General features: G+C 40.6%; 1 protein-coding gene across 1 annotated transcript in view; it reads left to right on the top strand.

The window, feature by feature from the left end:
• The first annotated feature begins 4,215 nt into the window (after nucleotides 1-4,215).
• galnt10 (UDP-N-acetyl-alpha-D-galactosamine:polypeptide N-acetylgalactosaminyltransferase 10 (GalNAc-T10)) overlaps nucleotides 4,216-24,569 on the top strand; it is a 137,878-nt gene continuing 117,524 nt past the window's right edge. The window contains exon 1 of the mRNA XM_085175783.1: nucleotides 4,216-4,628. Coding sequence (XP_085031909.1) covers nucleotides 4,470-4,628 — 159 coding nt within the window. The 5' untranslated portion in view covers nucleotides 4,216-4,469. The remainder of the gene's footprint in view (nucleotides 4,629-24,569) is intronic.

Raw genomic sequence — 24,569 nt, 5'->3', positions numbered from 1 at the left:
CCACTAGCTGTCTCATTATGTTAATGCCATCTGTTTCTGTGCTGTTAGTCAAAGTGGCCAACCCCCTAATAATGCAAACCTTTATACTTCATCAAAAAATAAATAAAATAAAACTGGTTAATTATTCAAAGGTTCAGCCTTTGCACAGATTTCATAGATGGAGAAGTTTGCACTTCAGACCAAAACTACATTTTTGCCCCCGTGCTGTAAATTCGCTTATTTTTGCTGTAAAGATGAGCATTTTAACACGGCAGTTTGAAGAATGACTCCCAGTCAAATTCAACACGTTCTTGGGACGCCTGGTTTCATAAGACTAAGAGGATGGTGGGGGAAACTGTTGAAAGTGTTTGCAAACTAGTCCTGATGCCACAAGTCTCAAGCTAAAGGCAGCAACAGAGATATAGGACAAGAGGATGAACGCTCAAACCCAAAAGAAAATCCTTGTTTATTCCCTGTTTGTTCACACATAAATAACGACTGAAAAGGTATTGAATGGTGGGACGTGAACAGCTCCCAGACATTCCTCAAGTAATTCCAGCTTGCAGCTTGAACTTTTGCATCAGCCCTAACCAAGCCCAGTGTACCCAGAATAAAAGCTACAGGCCACAGATCAATTTTCACGCAGCAAGTTGCTTCGCAGGGCATTATGGGTTTCCAGATGACTGGAGACAAGGAGTTAGTCAGAAGCTGTTTTAATGCAGATGAGGTGGGAAAGTTGTTGATTTTTACTTTCTGTTTGTCAATTTGCCACAAGACTGACAAAATATGTGATATACTGGTGGGTCAAGAAGTTCATTCATTACTTGTTGTAGGTACATGTCCACAGGGGAGAAGATAATTATTATACTGTGTTCATTTCATGCCCAAACATCCAACTAGGCCAACTCATACAGAATTGATGTTAATTAGCTGCAGCTGACTTAGTCGTCATTTATGGCTGGTGAAATCAATGGCAGTGTAGCTGATTAATTTCACCTTGGACGGCTCATTAATACACTCTTATAATTAATGATATTCTGTGCATATGGCTTTGCCTTTAGAAGCTCGCACTATGAAAACTCATGTGACAGTCTCTTCTCTACTAACAACAATTATTTCAAAACTACACACACACATGCCCACAGCAGACTACAATACACAACATCCACCATACCTAGTGCTTAAAAATAGGTGTGCCGGCTGCTTCTGTCTCCATTACAGGCACGGTTGCTTAATTTCTTCCACCACTGGCTCTACCTCAGCTGTATTAAAGGGGCTAAAGGTTGATTTGGACCATGCTGGATCAGTAAATACCTTCTCTCTCTCTCCTTTTTTTCCCAATACATCTTCCAATACAATCGCTACACTGAGATTTTAATTTAAAAAAACACCACTGACAATATTTTATTAGTGATCTGCAATGATACGATGAAGTTGTGCATGCATAAAATAGAGCACATAAGTCAGTTACTACATGCAGAAGGCTAGGGGTTTTCTTTTCTAACTGTAACATTCGTAATTTGTTAAAAGAAGTTTTGTAAACTGTATTTTTTCTTTGTTTGTTTACGTATAGTACATACTACATGTTTCACACATCACCGAGATGTAGTGAAGATACCAACTCTGCATCTGTGGCATTGCTCAGTTTAGTAGATATGTTTGCAGTATAGCTGTTTGGGGTGTATTTCTTTACTGTGACATCACTGAAAGCACAGAGGTAATTCCCTCCTGAGTGGCAAAGACAAAATAACCAGTGACTTTCACTGGGAATTCGCAAACACTACTAAAATTGGAAAGTCCTGCCTGTGAAATCGACTGCACAAATATCCATCCATCCATTCTCTTAATCACTTATCCAATTCAGAGTCACAGGAGCGTATCCCAACTGACAGTGCGCAAGAGGTGGGGTACACCCCGAACAGGTTAACAGTCCATCACAGGGCTAGCACGTAGAGAGAGACAACCACATGCTCTCACATCCACACCTACAGCTAATTTAGAACCAGTTACCTTAACAAGGTTAGGTTAGGATCGTGGCTCAAACATGGAACCTTCTTCGTGTAATGGTGGAAATGGTGGTGCACATTATCACCTAACTTCATCAGAGTTCCTGGTTCAAATCCTGGCTGGGGCCTTTTGGTGTGGAGTTTGTGTATTCTCCTTTTGCATAGATGAGTATTCTCCAGCTGCTCCAGCTTCTCCCAGTCAGACAAAGTGGTGGTTTTAAATTTTTCATGGGTGTGAGGCAGTTAATTGCCTTAAATCAAGCGGTCTACGCATGGTTAAATGGCTTGTAGTCTAAACTGCTTTGAGTGGTCAGTAGGACTAGAAAGCAGAGGTGTGGGCTCGAGTCACATGACTTGGACTCGAGTCATTAATTTTATGACTTTAGACTTGACTTGAAAAAATGTTCTAAGACTTGTGACTTCACTTGGACTTTTACACCAATGACCTGGGACTTGAATTGGACTTGAACCGGTTTACTTGAAAAGACTTGATATTCCACCCCAAATCTAAAATTTAACATGCATATTATATAGAAAGTGTGCACCATTAATTCAATTAATTAATTCATTTATTCAAACCACACTCCGTACGTATGTGTAGGTGAGCTGTAGCACAGCCAATCAAATTACCCAGATTTTTTTTTTAAGAAGAAAAAAAAATGCTCAAAAATGCTGCAAGGAGTTATTTTTTTCAGGTACATAAACTATGAAGTAGTCAACAAAAAAACGAAATGCAATATGCAAAACATGCAAGTAGAGAATCACAGACAGAACAACTTCCAACTTTGTCCAACAGTTGAAGTTGCATAAAGAACGGTAGGTGGTGCTTCTCTTTTGCTACGATGAGATAGCTGACTTCATCTAACTTTGTGATGTCAACTAACTTTAATGTGTATGATATTTTTGTCCTGCTATTTTAAAGCCGGTCCTACAAGCGCATCCAAGAGTAACATGCAGCTTATTTCAGAATTGTCGGTGAAAATTATTCTTGGAGCTAAGTTTAATTGAGCTGCATTTTATAGAGGTGCAATTTCACAATTTGTGTATATTTTCTAAGTTCACTATTTTGTCATGTGTTGAGAAAAACAGATTTAAAAATCACATGGTCTAATATTTACATTTAGCATATAACTGCAACATGCTTTTTTCTTTTCTTTTTTTTTAAAGACTCGAAAGGACTTGAAATTCAAAGTTTCAGACTTGTGACTTTACTCGGACTTTTAAACCAGTGACTTGAGACTCGACTCTGACTTGCCTGACATTACTTGAGACTTGACTTGTGACTTGAGGATAAAGACTTGAGACTTACTTGAGACTTGCAAAACAATGACTTGGTCCCACCTCTGCTAGAAAGCACTGTACAAATACCAGTCCACTTCCGCTACACCTGTGGAAATGCACTGTGGACTTTACACATCAAACGACTTGCTGTAGAGAATTCCTAGAAGCAGCCACCCAATAGCAGGAATCAGCCACCATAACAAGCGACTTCTTATTTAGCCATTTTTTTTCTTCAGAAGCATGAAATAATTTTAGACAGCGACCTACCAACAGTTTCAGTACAATGCCACAAATAAGATTAAATGAAATATTACCCAAAATAATGCTGCTTCATAAATTACCAGGGGCCATCAGCTGAGATGAGATCTGGTGATTTAGAAGGTCGCACCATGTGAGTCATCTGATTTATTTAAATGCGTACTAAATCATTAAACGACTTCCCCCCCTTCTCTCTGTGGTAGAATCTGCCCCGTCTGTGCTATGGTCACATTTTAACTCTCACAGACAAGTGGCCGATGTCTCAAGCAATGCCTGATTCCCAAGTTCAGGATAATTTTTTGAAAACTTGCCTTTCTGATTATGTAGCTTTCAGCTCATACACACAAATCAGTCAACGAATTCAATATCAAAGCAACTCTAGCAGTCGTACACACAATCAGGTGCTTCAGGGTCAAAGTTCACGACTTTATAATCTCTCAGTTTCACATGCAGAAGCAACTCGAATATGGCGGGTTTCACATGTGTGCCGACACTTTCAAGCACATTTGCAAAAATAAAACTGGACTGATAAGGAGAACGCAGTGAACTCTCTTAAAGTTTGGCATATTTACGAGGCGTATTTAAAGGCAGCACAGGCCGTCGGCTGTTTAGAGAACTTCCCGGCCTTATAGACGGGATGATGGAGCTGTAGCTTCACTCTGTTGGCTATAAGTACACAACAGAGACTTGTAGTATGAAGTTTCTCTTCGAAAAAAAGAAAGGAAAACAAAGTCATCTGTTGAGTTTGAACCTCCAGCCTCCCTCCTCCCCCCGCTCTGGTTTAACTCCTCACTCCCCCTAGCGGCGGAGCTCCCAGCCGTGGAGCGTCACAGTGCCGGTGTCGGTCCCCACAGTCGGAGTGAAAGTTGTCTCCGCTCGGAAAAGCGGGGGTTCGGGACTCGCCAGTTCGCACCGCCGTAGCTTCACGCGCTTACTCCCGGAGAGATGAGGCGGAAAGAGAAGAGGCTGCTGCAGTTCGCCGGGCTGCTCATAGCGGCTCTTCTTTTTCTCCCAAATGTCGGGTTGTGGTCTTTGTACAAGGACAGAGTCTTCGACAACTCGCCCGACTCAGTGGACGGTCCGGGCGGCATCCCCCAGATACAGGTAAGGGAGGCTCGGCCGTAGCGGCTTCTCTCGCCGTGTGACCGCGGTGGAGGTGTCCGCGAGAAACACTTCAAATGGGAGTTTGTTCGCACTGAGGAGGCACAGATTCCGCGGAGTACACACTCCACAGTGCCCCTGTTCTCGCTTCGGAAGGTTTAACCCCGACATATCAAGCTTTTAGCTGCATTCCCATGCTGTGCGTGTGTGTGTGTAACATGACTTGCCAAGATGGACTGTGTTTTAGCACTGTCTTAGCAGTGGGAAGCGAGCGACTAGGATGAACGGGAAGCCACGTAGCTAACCCCGACCTGAGCGTGGCAGTAAACTTACAATAACACAGACTTCAGGAAGTTGTCAAAAAATGTGCAGCTCGCCGTGCTGCGTTCACAGGGTGACAGACGTCAGATTGCGGTTAAAAGTGCAGGGAAGGGTTACTTTCACGTGATCGTTTCTTTGTATCCAGACTCTGTTCTTTATCACCTACATTGTATCGCTTTATTTAAAGAATATGAAAAGAATCACCTATGCGTAGGCCTACATAAACGCATGTAGCAAGACGAGGCTCTACAGTCTGCTGGCTAGTTTCAACACAGACGCCCAACCTCATTTCCCCCCACAGCTCAAGGTATCAGCTTCAAACTGCGTGTACTGCCCAAGTAAGCGAATGACAACCAAAGATGTTCAAATCAGAGTGACATAAACCGTGAAACACTCTCAGGCTTGTCATACTGGGAAGCAGATACGTGGTGATGTTGTGAATCCATTTTTGAGCGCTCTGTAGCGAAATTGTGCCACAATTTGCAAAATATTTCTCATTGCAGAGCTTCTGCAAGTTCTTGTTTGACAAGATTTTTATGGGCAGCCACTCATGAGAAATAAATGAACATCCTTACAGTAGTATGGTGTTTTAATTAGACAGCTTTCTAGCTCTGTGAAACTTCACATTTAGCCTAAACACAGTTTTCCTCAATGCTTTCACATTAGTATGTGTTCAGTGCCTAGGTTCTCATTGGGCCTTCATCTTAAGGTGATGTTGAAGCAGCTGATCAAGTTGGACTGAGATATTTAGCAGTAGCTGCTATGGTTAGCATCAGCTAAAGTATGAGTAGGAATGTTAGGCGCCTGCCTGTGTGTGTAAAAAGAACTTTGCGTTGTTATATGCATTGTATTTGCTGACGCAACCCTTTTTTTGTGCAGTGAGTCATTTCTGATACAAGAAACTGACTGAACCGGTTCTGATGGGTCACATTTAGAATAGAATAGAATAGGACAATAGCTTTTAATTGTCATTGTACATGTACAACAAAATTGTAGGTGCTTCCTGTGTCTTTGCAGTAATCTACATAAATGTAGTGTGATGGCACACACACATAACACTGCTTAAGTGCCACATAGTAGCTTGTTATGCCCCTCTGCGGCTGCACTGCCACAGACTTGTCTGGTGTTGTCTGGGTCTAATTGCTGATTGTCTAGCTGGAAAAGCTAACCTCAGGCAGGCCTTTATCCACACCTCGTCAGCTGAGACAAAAGCGTGCCTGAGGTTGGCACTACTTCTTCTCACCGTGCTTTTTTTTTTTTTCTCTTTTAAAAAAAGCTTAGGTTATTACGTAATTTAAAATAAAAGCCAATGTTTCATCAAACTCTGTCAGTTTCCACTTTATGTTGCAACTTTAAGCTGTGTTGTAATTAGAGATGGCACGATACCACTTTTTTATGTCCGATACCGATACCGATATCATAAATTTGGATATCTGCCGATACCGATATGAATCCGATATAGTGTGTTTTTTAATCAGTAAAACTGTTTTTTTAATATCTTGCTGCTTTTTGTATAAGTTCATACTCAAGTTAAAAAACAACAGCAACACTAAAGCTATTCTGTTATACCTGTATGTAAAAAAAAAAAAAACACACTGCACCCAAAATATTTCATAGATCAGCAACACTGATCAATCTAATAAACTTAAACCTTCTCCATCCTCCCTATTCTGGTATTTTAAAGAGTACTTAGCAGAAATATTAAGCAACCTAACTAATAGGGTTGCAAACTCCCAGCAAAAGAAAATAGGGAACCACCCTCTTCCTCATGATGCTTAATCAATGTAATCAACTTTAATTTGATGCAGGGTGAAAAAAATTCACAGAAATAAATTATTTTTCAAGAATAATTAAATAGATTCAACATCTTTCTTCAACAGAATTACAGACTGCACAGATGGTACCTTCCCAAAGGAAAAAGTACTATAGCTTACTAGGGTATATTAGACTTAACAGTTACTATATACAGTAATGGACTTCTATACATTTTACATCAGATTAAAACTTTGGGTGTAAGATTCAGATAATTATAAAATAATTAAAAGCTAGATATTTTAAATGAGAATAAGAAAGAAAAGTATGTCTTTGTGCCCCCTTTTGCCTCTTCATGCCCTATCGGCCCCCCTGGCTAAACTTTGCTAGATCCGCCCCTGCACAGTTACCAGCCGTCAGCTACGTAGAAAAAGATCCTGGTGTAGAAAGTAATATTAAATAAATTCTAACAACAGCTTATCAAGCTTAAACGTGCTGCTGTTGTTCAGCCGCTGGTTTCCTCTTTCTGGTGAGAAGTGGGCCAAAAACAAAGAAGAGAGACGGACTCGTGACAGAAAAGCCGATCAGCTGATCATTAAGCAGTTTCACGATTGAAGTAGCAGCAGGAGAGAGAAGAGGCAGTTGCTCTATATATCGGTTGTTAAGCTTAACGCGGGAATGCTTTACAAACATTCAGAGATGAACTTACACACTTGCTTTACTTCTCTCTGAGATAACTTCCTCGGAGATGAAATGTTTGCTAGCAGGCTACAAATACACACAGCCGCTCTATCACGTGACCACACTGCTCCGGCTTGCCGTGTCGCCAAGTTTTGTGAGGTGCTTTTTTGATATTTAATGGATCGGATTACATTTTTTATTTCTCTCCGATATCCGATCCAGTAATTTAGGTCAGTATCGGACCGATACCGATACGTAATATCGGATCGGTCCATCTCTAGTTGTAACAGTATCTTTGATTCCTTTGCTCTAAGAGACGATGGGAATTTAACCAACACATTGGTTGTGCAGGCATGCAGTCGTAAAAGACAAGGGGATGCTATGGATGCTACGCATTGGTCACATGCTAATTGGCACCTACAGACTAACAATGCACAGCTGTGCGGGGTGCTTCTTGAACATCACTGATCCAGCGTGTGTGGAGATGTTTCTGGGCACTCTGGCTGCCTAGAAAGACAACAAATGAAAGACTGCCAGAATATTCCTCGTGGAGCTCTTGCTCAATAACTTACATATAGATTTCTGAAAGTAATTATTTGGCTTGTATGGAACACCAAACTAGTGCTACATGATATTTGAGATGTTCTCTTACATTGTGCATTTGTATCCTAATGTTGTAAATTTGTAACAACACCCTGAAGGTTCAGCAGCTAACAATGACTAATGATATATTAGGATTTACTTGGTTTGAAAAGTGCACTAAACTGGCAACCTGTAGAAGCCAAAATAAAAATCTGTTGACAGATGCCTCCACTTTCAGCCTGTAAATGAACATACAGGTGGGGATAACATGACATTTCTTATCCCCATTGATCAGGTTGCAAAACTATTGCTTGGAAGTGGCACTTAACTGGACAGCAACCACTAAAAACAGCCTAATTGGTAAATCAGTCACTTACCCTGTTTTGTGAAAGAAGGAAATCAGTAAACCAGCAATGTGCTTAATATTGCTCCACTCTGCCTCTTGATTCCAGTGCACAATTTGAATTAAATGGATAACTAATAAAACAGAGACTCGCCCAACTGTAGACTTTTAAAGGGGAAGGAAAAAGTGTAAGATGAGCCAAGCTGAAGGTATCACGGTAGCCTTCACCATTCTCACACGAGTTTTGAATTGAATTTGTCTCAACAGCCAACAGAATGTTTCTGTAGTCGGGTAGAAGAGTAAAAAGCTTTTGGAAATAATGTCATCAGATTCAGTTAGCATGGGCTGACATAAGTTAAAAAGGAATGAATAAGTGAGAGGCCCAAGCCGATGCTGGCTAAGTTTCCTTTTTTTCCCCAAGAAAATGAAAGGGCCCAACAAACCAGACCGTATTCGGTAGACAATGGCAGCTTCTCTAATTCAAATGAGGCAAAATCTGCTGAATAGAGGCTTTCATGGATGTACCGGCTTGCATGTGTGTTAGTGTGAACTTTGTGGTGGTTGTCGATTTCCAGTTGCCCGGTCTAGCAAACTTGGCTGGAGTGGAGAGGACAGAGAAAAGGCAGCTTTGGTGCATCGGTTAGAACTTCTTTCATATCTCTGAATTAATCAAACCGCTTTGCTATTTAGCCCGCAGATGTTAATAAATGCCCCCTCAGAAGTCCACAGTGGTGTCTTCTGTCTTGTTATCTGTGAATAACACTGCATTGTGGGAATGATAAAGCCAGCCTATTCTGCACAGATCTCTAAGGATTACTTTCCCCCGCTCAAGTTTGTATTTGATATCTTAAATGACAAAGAAATGTTTTGAATGGGGATTAAAGGACATCCGCAAGGCAGGGAAAGCTTGTTACATATTAGCAAGCTGTGTGATAACAGCTGTCAGCCGCCACAGCGGTTTGATAAGGGAGTAGACGGCCCGATCTGAAGAATGAAGCCAACTTATACCATTAATGGAAGAGCATTTAATGGCACGAGAATGCTGCAAGTCATTTAACAAGTTCTGTCTTTAACAAAGACGCCAACTCAACTTTTTCGACGTGGCACCTTCAGCGTAGATGGACATGTTCATCCGTGGCATTTAACTCTGCACTCTGCTAATATAATTCTGTCTGCATCAGGTGCACGTAGTGTAAGCTGTAATCATGTGCCCGTGCATATGGTCTCTGAATGAGTAGGCCACACTGCTCCAGAAAACACAAGCTGGCTTAGCTTTTCCCCACCGTGACAGTGACAGAAAGGTAATTTGCACATTTCCTGGCTCATATTAAGGACTCGTGTTGAAGCAGAGGTGGCTCAGCTTCCTCCTGCCTGCTCCAGCAGTTCAGGTTAAGTGGAGGTTAGAGAAGATGAGAAGAGAGGGTGGAATTAAAGAAAAAAAAAGAGTGTGGTCTGACCTGCTGCCGGTTGTGCTGAGCAGCTAACTGATTGCATGAGTGGACCGGCTGATAAGAGCATTTATGCTAACTTGCTAAAGCTTTTAATTGTGCTTACACAGCGTTTTGGTATTTTTGCTAAAAATGTTTCTTCATAAGTTTTGGTCAGGTCTTCACTTCTTCATCAGGAGTGACATCATTAACCTTTCGAACTTAAATACTAATCTTATGGTCTTGAATAATTTTAAAGCTATTCAAATCAAGTTGCCTGATTTTCTTTTTTTTTATTTTATAAACAATCTCATTTGTAAAGGGGGCCTTTAATGCTCATTTTCAGGAACATACTTTTATCCCCCCTCGGCAGGCAGCACTGTGGACATCCAAGTTTGTGAATACTATAACTCGAATGGAGCCACGTAGGAATATTCAAATTGATCCCATAGATTTTCCACTAAAAATCTCAGATGAGTTTGAATACGAGTGACCTTGAGGTCAGGTTTTCTGAGAGTCTTGCCATAACCAAAGAAGGAAGTAACCTAGGATTTTCAAATTGATACCATAGGTATCCCCGTGGGTCTGGTTCCAACTACACCGTCTCAAAGGAGTGGAAGCAGCACGTGAAGGCTGTGTCAGAGTTAGGAAGCCTCACATTACTGGGCTTATCTTCAGAGAACGAGGGAATATACACATGTGAGATTAGTAATGTTGAGGAGATGCTGATTAATTACACCATTATTCAAATAAGTCAAGGAAAAACTTTGCCCCGTGGTATTGATACCACGGGGCGACCGTGGCTCAGGGGGTTGGGAAGCGGACGTGGCTCGGATCCCTGGGCTCTCTGTCCTGGTCGTTGTGTCCTTGGGCAAGACACTTCACCTACCGCCTACTGGTGTTGGCCAGAGGGGCCGATGGCGCGATATGGCAGCCTCGCTTCTGTCAGTCTGCCCCAGGGCAGCTGTGGCTACAACTGTAGCTGCCTCCACCAGTGTGTGAATGTGAGAGTGAATGAATAGTGGTGTTGTAAAGCGCTATATAAATCCAATCCATTATTATTATTATCAAATCTTGGTGATTTTGACCTTTTAAGGTCAAATTTTATGAAGATCTCATGAACATGATTACTTGAACAATGCAACGTAGGATTTAGAAATTGATTATCATAGGTGCATCAACTTGGAGGCTAAGGGGTAGCCACTGTTTTTATCTTTACAGTAACTTTACTGAAATAGCTTCACATGATTGTGAAAAATAATCGTTATACTCAGGCTTGGTGTAGGCCTTCAGGTCACCCTCTGTCTGTAAGTTCTGCTCTCCTTCTAAGGCCAGATTTCCTTTAGCTCGGCTTTCTTCTGATTGGCATTGCTAGCTCTGTGCTTGCAGCCAGAGTTGAGTGCCTGAGATGGCCAACGTTATTGTCATCATGCTGAGCTGAGATTAGGAAAAAATGTGTAAAGTGATGCATTTAGAGCAGTCTGAATCCTGAGCGTTTGGCTGCGGCCAGCGTGATTATGAATCTGAATAAAAGGTCATTTTAAATGAACAATCTCCAAATGTCACCGCTTATAGTTTGAGCAAAAACCAAACACGGGGGACAGCTGTACAGCATCTCGCCTTTATTGGTAAACGTGAGTTGGGGCGATGTGCAAGTGTAAGGCATGTCTTACAGCCTGTCACAAGTCTATCACAGGGTTAAAAGAGAGAGATGGAGACCAATTCACACCTACTTAACATGTATCTCTGTGGATTGTGGGACAGAGCCGGATACCTGGAGAGAACCCACTCGGGCACAGGAAGCGCACACAGGAAGCCGTCAGCTTTATGACAGGTTCAGACTCTGCTGTGAGGCAACGCTCCTATTCACCGCACCAACGTGCCGCCCACAATTTTTCAGGAAACCGCTGATGATCATTTTATGACTGGGGCTGCGGCTACCAGATGTGCCCAGCTGTTATAACTATGTTTGGGCCAAGACTTTGCATTCATTGCACCTTTCGCTGATAGAATCTAAGGATGAACGCAGGTAATTAAAGCTAACGAACATCGAAGGCCTGCTCGAATATCATCGGTCAATCATGCCGGGACTACAAATGACTAAAAGCAGAAACCGGAAAGCTTTGGCACAAAAAGTTTCATCCCTTGGCTGCAGATTCCTCGCTGCCACTACCTGTTTATAGAGGTGATGATAGGAGAGACTCATGTTGTGTTTACTTAGTTTGTCCAACGCCTGGAAACAGCTGGTTAGCAAGAAGAGATGTTCAAAAAACAAATAGTGTTGCAGTCTGTCAATATTTACTGCCAGTGATAAATGTACTATTACTCATGTCACGGGAGTGTCATTGATACAGTATATCAGTTGTGTTACACCTTTGTGCTGCAGGCTACGTCAACATCACCATGGCAGTGCTGCTAAAATTACCAGTACTTGTTTTTTGTCTTACAGTTTTGGTTGTCGATTATTTATTTTATTTTATTTTTTTAAGAAAGTCTTTGAGGTATGTGTGCGCATTTGCTGATTCACATTTCTGGTAACATCTTTTTACTTTAACCTCTTTTTGACCGTTTTGCATTGGGAAACCTGATTTATAATATAATTCTTAATGTAAATTTAAAAATAAATAATATTTCTTGGTGTACTGTGGAAGTTATAGGAGTAACCCTTTCATTACACGCATACTACATGTAAATGTAGTGATATGAAAACAGGCTGGGGTTTTTTTTCTTTATGTGTTAAAGTGTTGATGAAAAACATGTCGTAGCGGCAGTGATTTTTAGGAAGCTCTGCTCTACACACAGCTCTGATTTTATGGCTCTGAAGTGGTTAGAACTTGAATTTTCACTATTGCAGACACTTATTATGCTGTTTTAGGCACTGATGTGATGTTTGTGAAATTTCATGTGATTTTTCTGTTGCATTCCAAAGCAGCTGATGGCAGTTTCTTTGTGCCTCCTGACTGTAAACAGAGATATAACATTAAGGTTGAATATGCAGCAATAAGTACTCACCACAGCAAGTAGCTCCACATGTTGGACTTGGCAGATTTTAGCCTGGATGCCCTTCCTGATGTAAACTGCAAAGGGATTTGTTTCTCCTTTCACTTGAGCTTTCACTTGTTAGGTGAGTGTGTAAACCAGCGGTCCCCAACCCCCAGGCCTCAGACTGGTACCGGTCCATGAGTCGTTTGGTACCAGGCCGCGAGAGTTGAGGCTCAGGTGTGAAATGTATAGTTTTCAGGGTTTTTATCGGTTTTCAGCGTTATTTTGTTATCGTTTTTATCGTTAACTCGGTTTTCCTGGGTCTTTTCACGTGTGTTATGAATAAATCTTCTTTTTTTCGATACCGGTACTGGTTTTATTTTGTTGTATTTATCCGCGACACCTTAAAGGCCGGTCCATGAAAATATTGTCGGGCATGAACCGGTCCGTGGCGCAAAAAAGGTTGGAGACCGCTGGTGTAAACAACTATGCAGCCACTGATTATTAGGGGTGGGGGAAAAAATTGATACTGTGTAGTATGGTGATATTTTGTTTGCTAATAATGTATCGATACAGGGACAGCAGAAATTGATATTTTGTTACAAAAAAGGTTTTTGTGCTCTGACTTCAGAGCATGTTGATCCTTTTTCTGAGCAAGAATCCTGACATTCCTTCACTGTCCAAATGTGTTTAACTCTTTTTTGGCAGCAATAAACATGACAGTTTACTTATTTTAATTTAAGACATGTTTTATTTTAATTAAGTTTAAAACTTTTTTATTTAATGTAAAATTATATTTTGTTTTAATTTACTTTCAAATTCTTCAGTTGCTGAAGGGGCTGCATAGTTTTCATAAACTGCATAGTTCAGAATAGCTATAATTGTACCAGATGGTTGATTCAGTTAAGTTGGACTAGACTGTAATACAAACCGTTCAGTTTGTCAACAATAAAACTGAAATGAGAGAAAGACTGAGTGTGAGTCTTTGATATTAGATAAAATGAATATTGATAAAGTTTACCTTTATGTACAGAATCTGAATATCGCAAAATATTTTAAAAAATTGCAATAATATCGTATCGTGGGATGTATGGTGATTCCCACCTCTACTGATTATGCAGTTATTTTAAATGTTCAATGATCATTAGGACGAATACTGACCTGGAGAAAACTCGAGCCCAGCTGAGCCTAAAACTAGATTGAACTTCATATACTTGTTAGTCGTCCTAGGTCAGGTTCCATTTTTACCGGCTCCTGCTAACCGGATGTGATCAGTTCTGATAAAAGTCCAGAAGAGATAGTGTGCACTTGGAAAGAAAGTTGATTCACAACCCTGTCACAGCGAAATGAGAATCATACAGGCTTCTGTACACTGGAGGCTACATTTATGAGCCACACACTATAGGGTGGGTTACTGTTCATTCATCACTGCAGGACCTTGTGCATTTCGCCTCTGACACATGTGCAGTGCGGTACACTCCTTGACTCGCACGCTCTTGCATATACTGCTTTTACAGTCAGCAGAAGGTCACTCAATGACAGCCTGGTCTTATTAATGAGCAGAGCTCATAGTAAACAAGGACATTTATGTAGAGTGCCTCAGGAAAAGGGGAATCCTAACAGGGGAAAAATATTGCAAGAACATCTTGTTTAAAATTTTTTTTTTTTTAAACTGCAGTTTGTTGAACCACAGCTTACTGGACAAATTACTCGAGCGCGCGCTAGTTTCTGTATAAATCCCCCCAGTGCTTCAGTCTGATTTTGAATTCCCTGGCTGTCTGCTTGTGATGTATTCCTACCCCACAGTCACAATGCAAATCAGATATTTGTTTGACCCTTCTGTCCTCCAGGCTTCCCACGGGCCTCGCAAAACATTGAAAGTCTGACATTTGTACTTTTGGGGGAAATAAACAAACCTTTGATGCTTTATTTACTTTTTATTTATTCCAAAGAACCATTTACGGGCTGTTATGTAGCTGCGGCTTCACAGACGTATGATTGGACCCAATGAAAGGATTTTAATTGAGAAACTGCATCTTTAGCCTACATTGTTATAGACGAGCAAATACTTTAATGGCAGCGTATTGTACGCAGAGACTCTCTGTACATATTAGCATAATGTGGGTGTTACTTATGAAGCTCCTTAAAAAAACGTAACACGCTAAATAAATGACATCTCCTTTGGCAGCCGAAACTTCTATAGGGAGACGTGTAGAAGTAAGACTTGACATTTTTCTCATCTACAAAACTAAATTCTAGGAACTGGGCCAGCTAGACACAAAGTCATCTAAATGCCCCAGATTCCGATGCCCCGGAACGATCGTCTTCAGGGCCCGGTCCCTGCTTTTCCTCAAACTGTTTGACCTGGAGCTATGTGTCTGTTTCCACTGTTGCTATTCTGATAAACATTAAAGTTGAATAAGAGTTTAGCCTTTGGTCCTGTGGAAAAAAAATCTCTTTTCTGCTCTATTGACGTTATGTGGGAGAGAGGGAATGATGTTTCATGCCAATAGCAAGCAGCGATTTCAGAGTGCTCGGGAACCTCGAGGCTGCGCCTACAGGAAATCTGAATCCAAAGTGTGCGGAAACAAAATTGAAATTGAATGGATTTAGGCTGCCCTCGCAAAACATGTTCTTGCACCGAAAATACACGCGCGCACAGGTCGGGCCTTCCAGGCACGTTTCTGGAATTGGGAGTAATTTTAGGCTGCACTGAATTTCTTTATTTGACAGCAAGTGTAGGAAATGCAAGCTCTCTGCAATTAAGGAAATCACATCAACGCTCCGAATCCTGTGGGGTTAAGAGCAATTAGAGGGGCTGTGAGTGCAGGATTAAGACAATTTAACATGGTTTATGATAACCGCTGTGCGAGTTCATTACACTGCACACAGCTGTACATTAGGATTTGGTGAAAGTAAGAGCTCCGCGCTGCATTTATTTTGCACTCGCTGAGGTAATTGTTGAGATCGTGAATGTGGATTTAAGAAAAAAAGATGACGAACTTGTTGGAGTTCTTTTTTTTTTTTTAATTAGGATTTTTGTGTGCATGCATTGCTTAGTTTTACATTAAAATACTTAATTTTCATATAATCTAACTCCTTATGTGATTTGCAGTGTTGGGCTGTGCATTTAAATAAAATGCTGCCAAATTCAAAGATAAGAGCACTTCTTTGTGTTGTTGCTAACTAGTAGAGGTGGGAATCACCATACATCCCACGATACGATATTATCACGATACTTAACGCACGATACGATATTATTGCAATTTTTAAAAATATTTTGCGATATTCAGATTCTGTACATAAAGGTAAACTTTATCAATATTCATTTTATCTAATATCAAAGTCTCACACTCAGTCTTTCTCTCATTTCAGTTTTATTGTTGACAAACTGAACGGTTTGTATTACAGTCTAGTCCATAGGTGTCAAACTCTGGCCCGCGGGCCAAATTTGGCCCGCAGCCTAATTACATTTGGCCCGCGAAGCCATACCAAATTACTATTAGAGCTGGCCTACTGGTATTATACAGCTAATATAGATATTGTTTAGTATTAAGCTTTTCTTGTTCCATATTAAGTTTTTCAGCAAAATGGGTTTGAGTCCATAAGAAAAGATTAATTCTTATATCTGGAGGAATAAATATATTTCAATAAATATTAACGTTAGCCCGCGACTTTGTTCCAGTTTTGAATTTTGACCCACTGTGTATTTGAGTTTTACACCCCTGGTCTAGTCCAACTTAACTGAATCAACCATCTGGTACAATTATAGCTATTCTGAACTATGCAATTTATGAAAACTATGCAGCCCCTTCAGCAACTGAAGAATTTGAAAGTAAATTAAAACAAAATATAATTTTACATTAAATAAAAAAAGTTTTAAACTTAATTAAAATAAAACATGTCTTAAATTAAAATAAGTAAACTGTCATGTTTATTGCTGCCAAAAACAAGTTAAACACATTTGGACAGTGAAGGAATGTCAGGATTCTTGCTCAGAAAAAGGATCAACATGCTCTGAAGTCAGAGCACAAAAACCTTTTTGTAACAAAATATCGATTTCTGCTGTCCCTGTATTGATACATTATTAGCAAACAGAATATCACGATGCTACACAGTATCAATTTTTCCCCCCCCACCCCTACTAACTAGCATGGTCCTTTACTTTAGCTAGAGCTTAAACACGGATGTGCTGCATTTAACTTTTCTTTTTTAGCTGATGCAAAACTCGCATTCGGTGCATTGGCGCATAACCAATGCCAATATTTATTCTGCTTTTGTTTAACGTTTGTATTCCAGTGAAACAACTGTTATTATATGTCATTTACCTGCTGAGTGATCTTTCACCTCTTAATCATGCTATCACCAGGACAAAAACAGTCACCCACCGATGACTGTAAATTCCTATATATCGGCTGATTTATGGAGATTGGCGCGCTGGCCGCATGTAGTAAAAAATGCACTGATTGCAGTTTTCTTGGCCATTCTGGTGTTTTTAAAGGACGATCTGATATCGTCGTGTTGGTGTTGTTCCAGGCTCAACATTGCAAGTGACCAATCACATTGTTGTGACGTCTCCCTTTTGCGCCTTTGAGAAATACCACCTTAAAAAAATCTACTTCACTTGCGAGAAGAGAAACCGCTTCTGTCCGCCGATCTAGGAACTTGAATTCTTTGCATTTCAGGATACTTTTCTTTAATAAACGGTAAGCATTATACATAGTGTCCTTACAGAGGCGGTTTCTTTTCTCGCAAGTGAAGTAGATTTTTTTGAAGGCGTTTGTTTTTTCGAGGTCGCAGATGACGTCAGGAGAAGGTGATTGGTCACTTGCAATGTTGAACATTATTTATGATGACGAGGGAACAACACCAACACGAGGATATCAGATCGTCCGTTTTTAAATGTCAGTAAATTGCACGATCTTCTCTCACTTCCTCACAACAACAGGAAATAAAGCACTCTCTTCTACAGTAAAGAAGTACAGATAATTAACAAGTGAAAATGTTGTGTGTTCTCACTTTTGCCTGACATATTTTACTTTACTAAGCAAAAGTAGGTGCAACAGGTTTGTATAACAAAAAGCCAGTAACTCCATTTTCTGGTGTTTCTAACTTCACAACGTAACGTGATGTCAACTCTCGGCTCCATAGTTTTCCTTGTTTCTGCTTTGATCCTGTGACTGTTCATAATGAAGCTCCTGGCTTGCGGCTGGCTCTGAGCTCTGGGAAGCTTTAGCTTTAACTACTTTTCCCTTGTTAGCTGCTTTTAAAATGTCCATGTTGAGCTGTTACAACTCCACGGTTTGCTTCACTAGCAGCTGCCGACCTGTTAGGCGCGACTATTTGCCTGTGACGCTGGCTGCGTGTGAAGCATGAAAGGGCCCAGACTTGCGATCACCAGTCTGAGCTGAGAACGCTAAAAATCATCTCTGGTCAATCTCTAATGTGAAAATGTCAGGGGGCATTCTTTTCATATTTCCATATAAAAACATACAACGCGTTAAAGTGCAGGCGAACACCTTTGCCATGCTGTGTAACCCCTAGAGGGTGCTAAAAATACAAAGCAGAAACCCCGCAGATGTCCAACAAGATGAGGGTACAGAAACTCAAAATATGTTGAAATGAAGGACGACGGTGAAGACTATTGATCATCTCACAGCCATGAATGATCGAGGCGAGGTAGGTAACAGATGACGTTGTGTTAGCAGCATGCATGTATGATTTATTGATTAGAAATATGAACCAGCAGTGAGAATATGCTACTTGCATCTTATCTGAATCTTCGGTGGGAAGCTTTGACTTCTTTTTCTGGACTGAACGTATGAAAATTGGACAGTTTACTGTTTCGTATGGTAACGATGAGCAGCATATTCTGTTATTTGAGGAGATGGGAACTGTTTTCTGCTTGTTCTGCTGGAAATTAATTAGTTGCACGATCCGTCGAGTGCTTGTTTCAGCAAACACTCTAATGCGATGGTGATGTTTTCATACAGTTCCACAGAGGGCTTTTTTTCCCTGCTTTTCAAAAGCTGAAATTTTCAATGAAATGCAAAATATGTAATAGAAGCAGCGAATTGTAACATGAGATGTGGTCGTAGCGAGATTAGAGCGAATCACCCGGCTGCAGGATTTTGCGATCAGGAGAAAAGCTCTTAACATCACTACCTGATGCAGTCTCACTGAGCTGTGGGCTAGCTGTGCTGCTAGACTGGGAAATGAGATTTTATCTTTAATGTGTTAAGCCTCTGGAAATGAGGGAGACTGAGGGGTGAAAGTCATTTGCAAAGACAAGTGGAGTTACTCGCTGCAGTCTCAAGTTGTTGTACTTTATCACTCTGAGCGGAGAGAGAGAGAGAGAGAGAGAAAGGAGGAAGGGAGGGGAGGAAACACCTCGGGAGAAAAAGGCAGAGCACGCGGGTAAAAGAGGTGTTTGTTCACAGTCTGACTTTGTTGGAGAGCGTTTCCTCCCCAGGTTCCTCACACAAGGCAGACGTTGAATCGCTGCTGGCTGCGGCACAGACTGAGCGCGTGCAGAGGCTGCTCTGTATGCCTGGCAGGGATCTTCTGCCCCAGATCAGCACAAGGAGCCAAAAGAGGGACAGGTGCAGCTGAAAGCCTGTGGATACAGAGCAGGGAGTCAGGCTTTTAATTACAGCCACGTGGGTTATGAAGCCGCTTTTTTATGTTCAGATGATTAAGCTAATCCCTGGATGCTAATTTAAGGCCCGCGCTGTACTTCACCGTGCTGAGCCTCACACAGAAGAAGATGCACCGTTTTATGTGGACTGTATAATATGTATTTATTTATATAATTAGAGTGGCCTATTTCTAACATAAATTTGGCTTTAAATCTACATAAAGTCACACTAACCACTGGTCAGGTGTTAGAATTTCCCCTTTCAGAGATTTTTCCAGAAACTGTTCTTCCGCATTATTTCACATAGAAACGGTGGCCTGAATAATTTAACCTGCACTATAAACTCTGGAACTTTAAAAAAATCTCAGCACAGAAATTATGATTATATTGAATTAGTTCCTGTTAGGTTATCGCTGAGTGTTGTTTGATTGGATACTGTTTGTGTGGTACTAATTTGGTGTCAGACCAACTTAAGAATTCCACTCAATGGATAAATAGTTGGAATTGTGTCACAGGTTGGGACCGCCCTCCTATCTTTTGTGTTGAGCTTGAAAGACAATGAGTCTCAGCATGCAGTAGCAGCCAGTGGGGAAACCCCGGACTGAAGGCATTTGTGTAATGGGTGTTGGCTTGTTCCCTCATGAAGACGACCTTTGATGACCTTCCTGTACCCTTAATGAGGAGCTTTGGCACCTTAAATATATTAATAAAGTTTTGGCTTAAAGGCCATTAGAATAGTCTCTGAATTTTTTCCAAGGGTAGCTGTAGAGGCAGATACTGTCACTAGTTCTGATGCTATTAGCAGACTTGAAATGTGACGTGTTTCTCCTAGTAGGGTTTTAACCCTTTAAAACCAGTCAGAGCAGCACGCTCCGTTTTGCGTAACTATTTTTAAATCCCGGTAGCTCTGCAACCACGTGAGCTAGCGCAAAAATTTTTTTTGCATATGAAACCGGAAGAGTTGTACTTACATCTTATGCCATCAGCTTGTCCTCGGTCACAGTTTCCTTCCACATATAGCTTTGCAAAAACTGCATAAAAAGCACTTGCAGCCAGTCCAACCAGCTGTTCATAACACTTCCTACGTCCATCAGCACGAACTATCGCATGTCCGCCATGACCTGCGCGAAACTGGAAGTGACGTCATTTCGCGGAAATGTAGTTTTTTACCATCAAGGCCTCATGAGCTTATACTGGTGTTTTTAAAAGTTATTTTTGACTTTATGACTTTCTGTGTTGTTTCTGGGATGCTTAGGACTCATATTGCACTGCTGGAAATAGTTTATTTTGATGCATATGCTGCTTTTTTGCAAATTTGCACTATAATATTTATTTTAGTTTTTCCTGCAGTATATAAAAATTGGTGTATTTCAAAAATAAAACTATGAAGACACTCAAAATAAATTTCCTGTGGTGGGAAACTATTTTGTGCAACTTTTTTGTATTTACAGTTTTGAGGGATAAGCCTCTTAAATTTCTCTAACTAGAAATATATGTTAAAAAAACAAAAACAATTTTCAATTTTTTTGTAGTTTATTGCACTTTTTTGCAATTTATGTAATTACTATACACTTAATGCATACATATTATTAAAATTTAGGCTGTAATGGTTGTATTGATGTATAGCAACTTGAAATGCTCCCAAAAATGGCTCCACAACATGTAAAAATATAATATAAGCTCTGGCGGACTTGGTTCTATGGTAGGTCTTAAAGGGTTAAGAGGTAAAGTGTAAAATACTGTAGGACAAAGCACCAGCGTGGAAGTCTCCATTCCTATGTTCTAGGTTATTCTTGAGTGAGTGTCATGTTGCTATGTTTTCTGCAGACACCATCGTTTAATAGCGTATGTTACACCCACCTGTTTTCTTTTTGGAGCCAGGTTTGTAAAAGTGCTGCTGCAGGCCAGTGGCAGGCATTGGTAATGTATTATAGTTCTGCAAACCCAATAAGGAAAGATTTCATGCTGTGCTATGATATAGCAGATCTGACAATAAGACAAGAGAAGCATTTCTCAGCATTTTCTGCTGTCTTCTTCCGGCCATAATATAGACTAAAACTAAAACATGAGGTACACAAAAAGTGACAGAATGTTTATTGGTATGGGTTTGTTACAAGCAAAAAGATTAATTGCACTAAAATGGGGAAAAACATGGAAAAAATAAGGGAACCGAGTATCACACAGTGGATAAAACAAATGATGGTTTGCCATTGGAGCGGATAACATTTATACTGAAAAGGAAATTGGATGTTTTTGAGAAGGTGTGGAGACCATTTGTGAATTTTGCAGAAGGATTTGTATTATCTGAGGAGGACGAGGACTGAGGGCAATGACATTTGATTTGGGATGATGACAAATTTAGGCCTTTAATGGAGTTCTTTTTGCTGTCTGAGAGGAGTGTATGTTCATGTAGTATTTAGAATGTCGGACTGTTTGCAAGTCATTAAAATGTAAAAAATAATAAAGATATTGTTGGAAAAAAAATCTAGACTAAAACTTCCTAACACTGACAAATAAAAAATGTGCAAGCTGCTGATGGTTTTAAAAAGCAAACAAATAAAAAACAAACAAACAGAAATGAACACAGGCTGACAGATGCTAGTATAAAGCAACTCTCTGGTTACTCACATTATATTTATATTTTGTACTGAAAGTGTTTGACTGCCACAAAGAAGAAGAGAACACAATCATAATCCGGCTCCTAAAGTTGGTACTCAAAGCGTAGAAAACCTTTGTATTTCCGTTTAAAAACAGTAATAATGATGCAGACGGTTGTTGTGTTTTTGTTTGTTTGTTTTCTCTTCTGCTTCAGTTTTGCTTCTGACGGTGTCAGTGGGTGGGCTGAACATGCACACATGCATCCACCCACCGTTTGGTAATGTATCCAAGGCTCGCAAAATTTCAAAATCTCTGGTAGCCCTTCGGGCAGGCATTCTTCAGTTTTTGGTAGCCCAAAATAAATTTAAGTAGCCCAAATAAAAAAAGCAATTTTTTATGTTTTGTTTCCTTTATTGTACTTTAAAGTATAATATTGTAACGGAAACAAAAATTAATCAAAAAATCGTTAAAATACAAATCACAACAACTGTCTAGAAATTACAACCATCAACTCAAATACTTGGTTCAAATTGAACAGAAATTTTTGTTTGAATAGTAAGCTAACGATGGATAAGTCGATGTCAGAGGAATTGGTGCGCAAGTAATCGTCACTCACCAATCAGTGCTGCCGCTCTCTACGCACCTTTCCGCGATCGCAAAATGAAAGTGAAAGTAAAAAACAAGCGCAAATTCAAACGCGATTTCAATATGTCACATATTGACAGTGGCTCATCGATGCCAATGACATAATTACCCAGCTACATTGGCGAAAGAATGCAAAAGCATAGACATATATTTTCCTTCCCGGCGGGCAGGGCAGAGATAGATTTTGGTAGCCCGACTGGAAAAATTGCTAGCCCCGGGACGTCGGGCTAGCAATTTTGCGAGCCCTGGTATCAGGTTTCTGGGTGATTTTAAAATATGACCCAACCCTAATCTACACTAACCAAACAGGTTGCTTTGCCATCTGCATTACCGTACCATGACAATGGATGAAATGTTTTCAGCGAATGGAAATCGCAAAGCTTCCTGTCCAAACCATTCCCGATGTCTCTGTGCCGGTGGAGCTATTGTTGCAGGTTATCTGTCCCGCTCCAAACGCTGCCTACATCGTAGATTATCTGTGTTTGTTACATTAACCATGTGAACACCGGCTCTGCCCCTTGTACTCCTCATTATCAGCTGCTTGTAATTGTGATGAAGTAGGAATTAAAGGTCACCTACTGCTAACTGCACTGCCATTAGTGTTACTCATCAGCTGAATTCCTGAACTGTAAAACGTTCCTGATTAACTCGTAGCACTGAGAATATGTTATTAACTGTTGCCTGAGCTCTTCTTCAGACCAGGTTGTCGGTGTTGTGTTTGCTCACAGAGCAGAGACTCGGTTTCCTTTTTTCTTTGCTGCAAAAACTCAGTGTGCACTTGACCACAACGCCTGACTTGTGATGAGTTTATCTTTCTCAAGGGAAACTGCACCATTGTAGTTTTTCTAGAGAGATTATTTTTGTTTTTGCTTGTGTTCTTCCAGCGTTGAGTTTTAAAGTGTGAAGTGCGTGTGCCTTTCTGCAGCTTGTTCTCAGAGTCGTGCCTTTTAAAGGTACTCCGCTGTGGGCTTTGTGCATATGAGATAAAAAGCTCTGTGTGTGTGCGCGCACAAGCACAAAAGACAAAGCAGGATCTTTTCTACATCACTTGCCTGGCTGCACAGCAGTAAAGATAAGTTGATAAGGCAAACTGCAGGCATGGCAGTTAAGTCAGCCAAGCGTCATGGAGGAGGAGGGCAGGCGTCGGCGTCCGTAGCACGTGATCCACTTCGTTCGAGGCAGGTTGCTGCGATGGTATGTTTTTCTCATTCAGCTGTGTCCATTAACAACTGAGCAGAACCTCAGAGCACTGCGGTGCGTTCACATGCCTTTCAGTATTGTGGTTATTCTCCTCTCTGGGGAGGAATGTGAATCAGAAATGCCAGTGGGAAATCCGGCTTCCTTTTCCAGGTTCAAGGATTAAGAATAAGTCAGTGAAATAAATGTGGATTTCTGTGAGAGAAACACATTACACGGCTTATAAAGACTTCCTGACTGAATTTATTCAGGTCCTCCAATATTTATTTTTTCTCACAAAATTTACATAAAAAAAAAAGTTTTTGCAGAGCGAAAGCGCCGCCTCGGCAGGAGCATAGCTGAACCATGGCACAACTAAGACTGTAGTGAAAGAGAACTGGTTATATAATGGTGCTCATAATTGAATAAGTGTTTCCCCAGATTGTTCAGTGATAGAACCAGAAATGTAGAGGTTTGTTTTTCAACACTTCTGAATACTTAAAACACAAAACTCATGTCTAGTGTTGAAGTGATAATGGTTGATACTGCATTATATTGAAAAGTCTAATATTTTGACCCATAAACGAGTGGGGCACAATATTAAAAAACCAAGACCTTACCTGATTTCAATTATTATTAATAATAATAATGGATTGGATTTATATAGCGCTTTTCAAGGCACCCAAAGCGCTTTACAATGCCACTATTCATTCACTCTCACATTCACACACTGGTGGAGGCAGCTACAGTTGTAGCCACAGCTGCCCTGGGACAGACTGACAGAAGCGAGGCTGCCATAT

Source organism: Neolamprologus multifasciatus, chromosome 10, assembly GCF_963576455.1.
Source record: "Neolamprologus multifasciatus chromosome 10, fNeoMul1.2, whole genome shotgun sequence".
Lineage (NCBI taxonomy): Eukaryota > Metazoa > Chordata > Actinopteri > Cichliformes > Cichlidae > Neolamprologus > Neolamprologus multifasciatus.
Note: the sequence above shows the minus strand (reverse complement) of the source record. Positions and strands in the feature narration are given on the sequence as shown.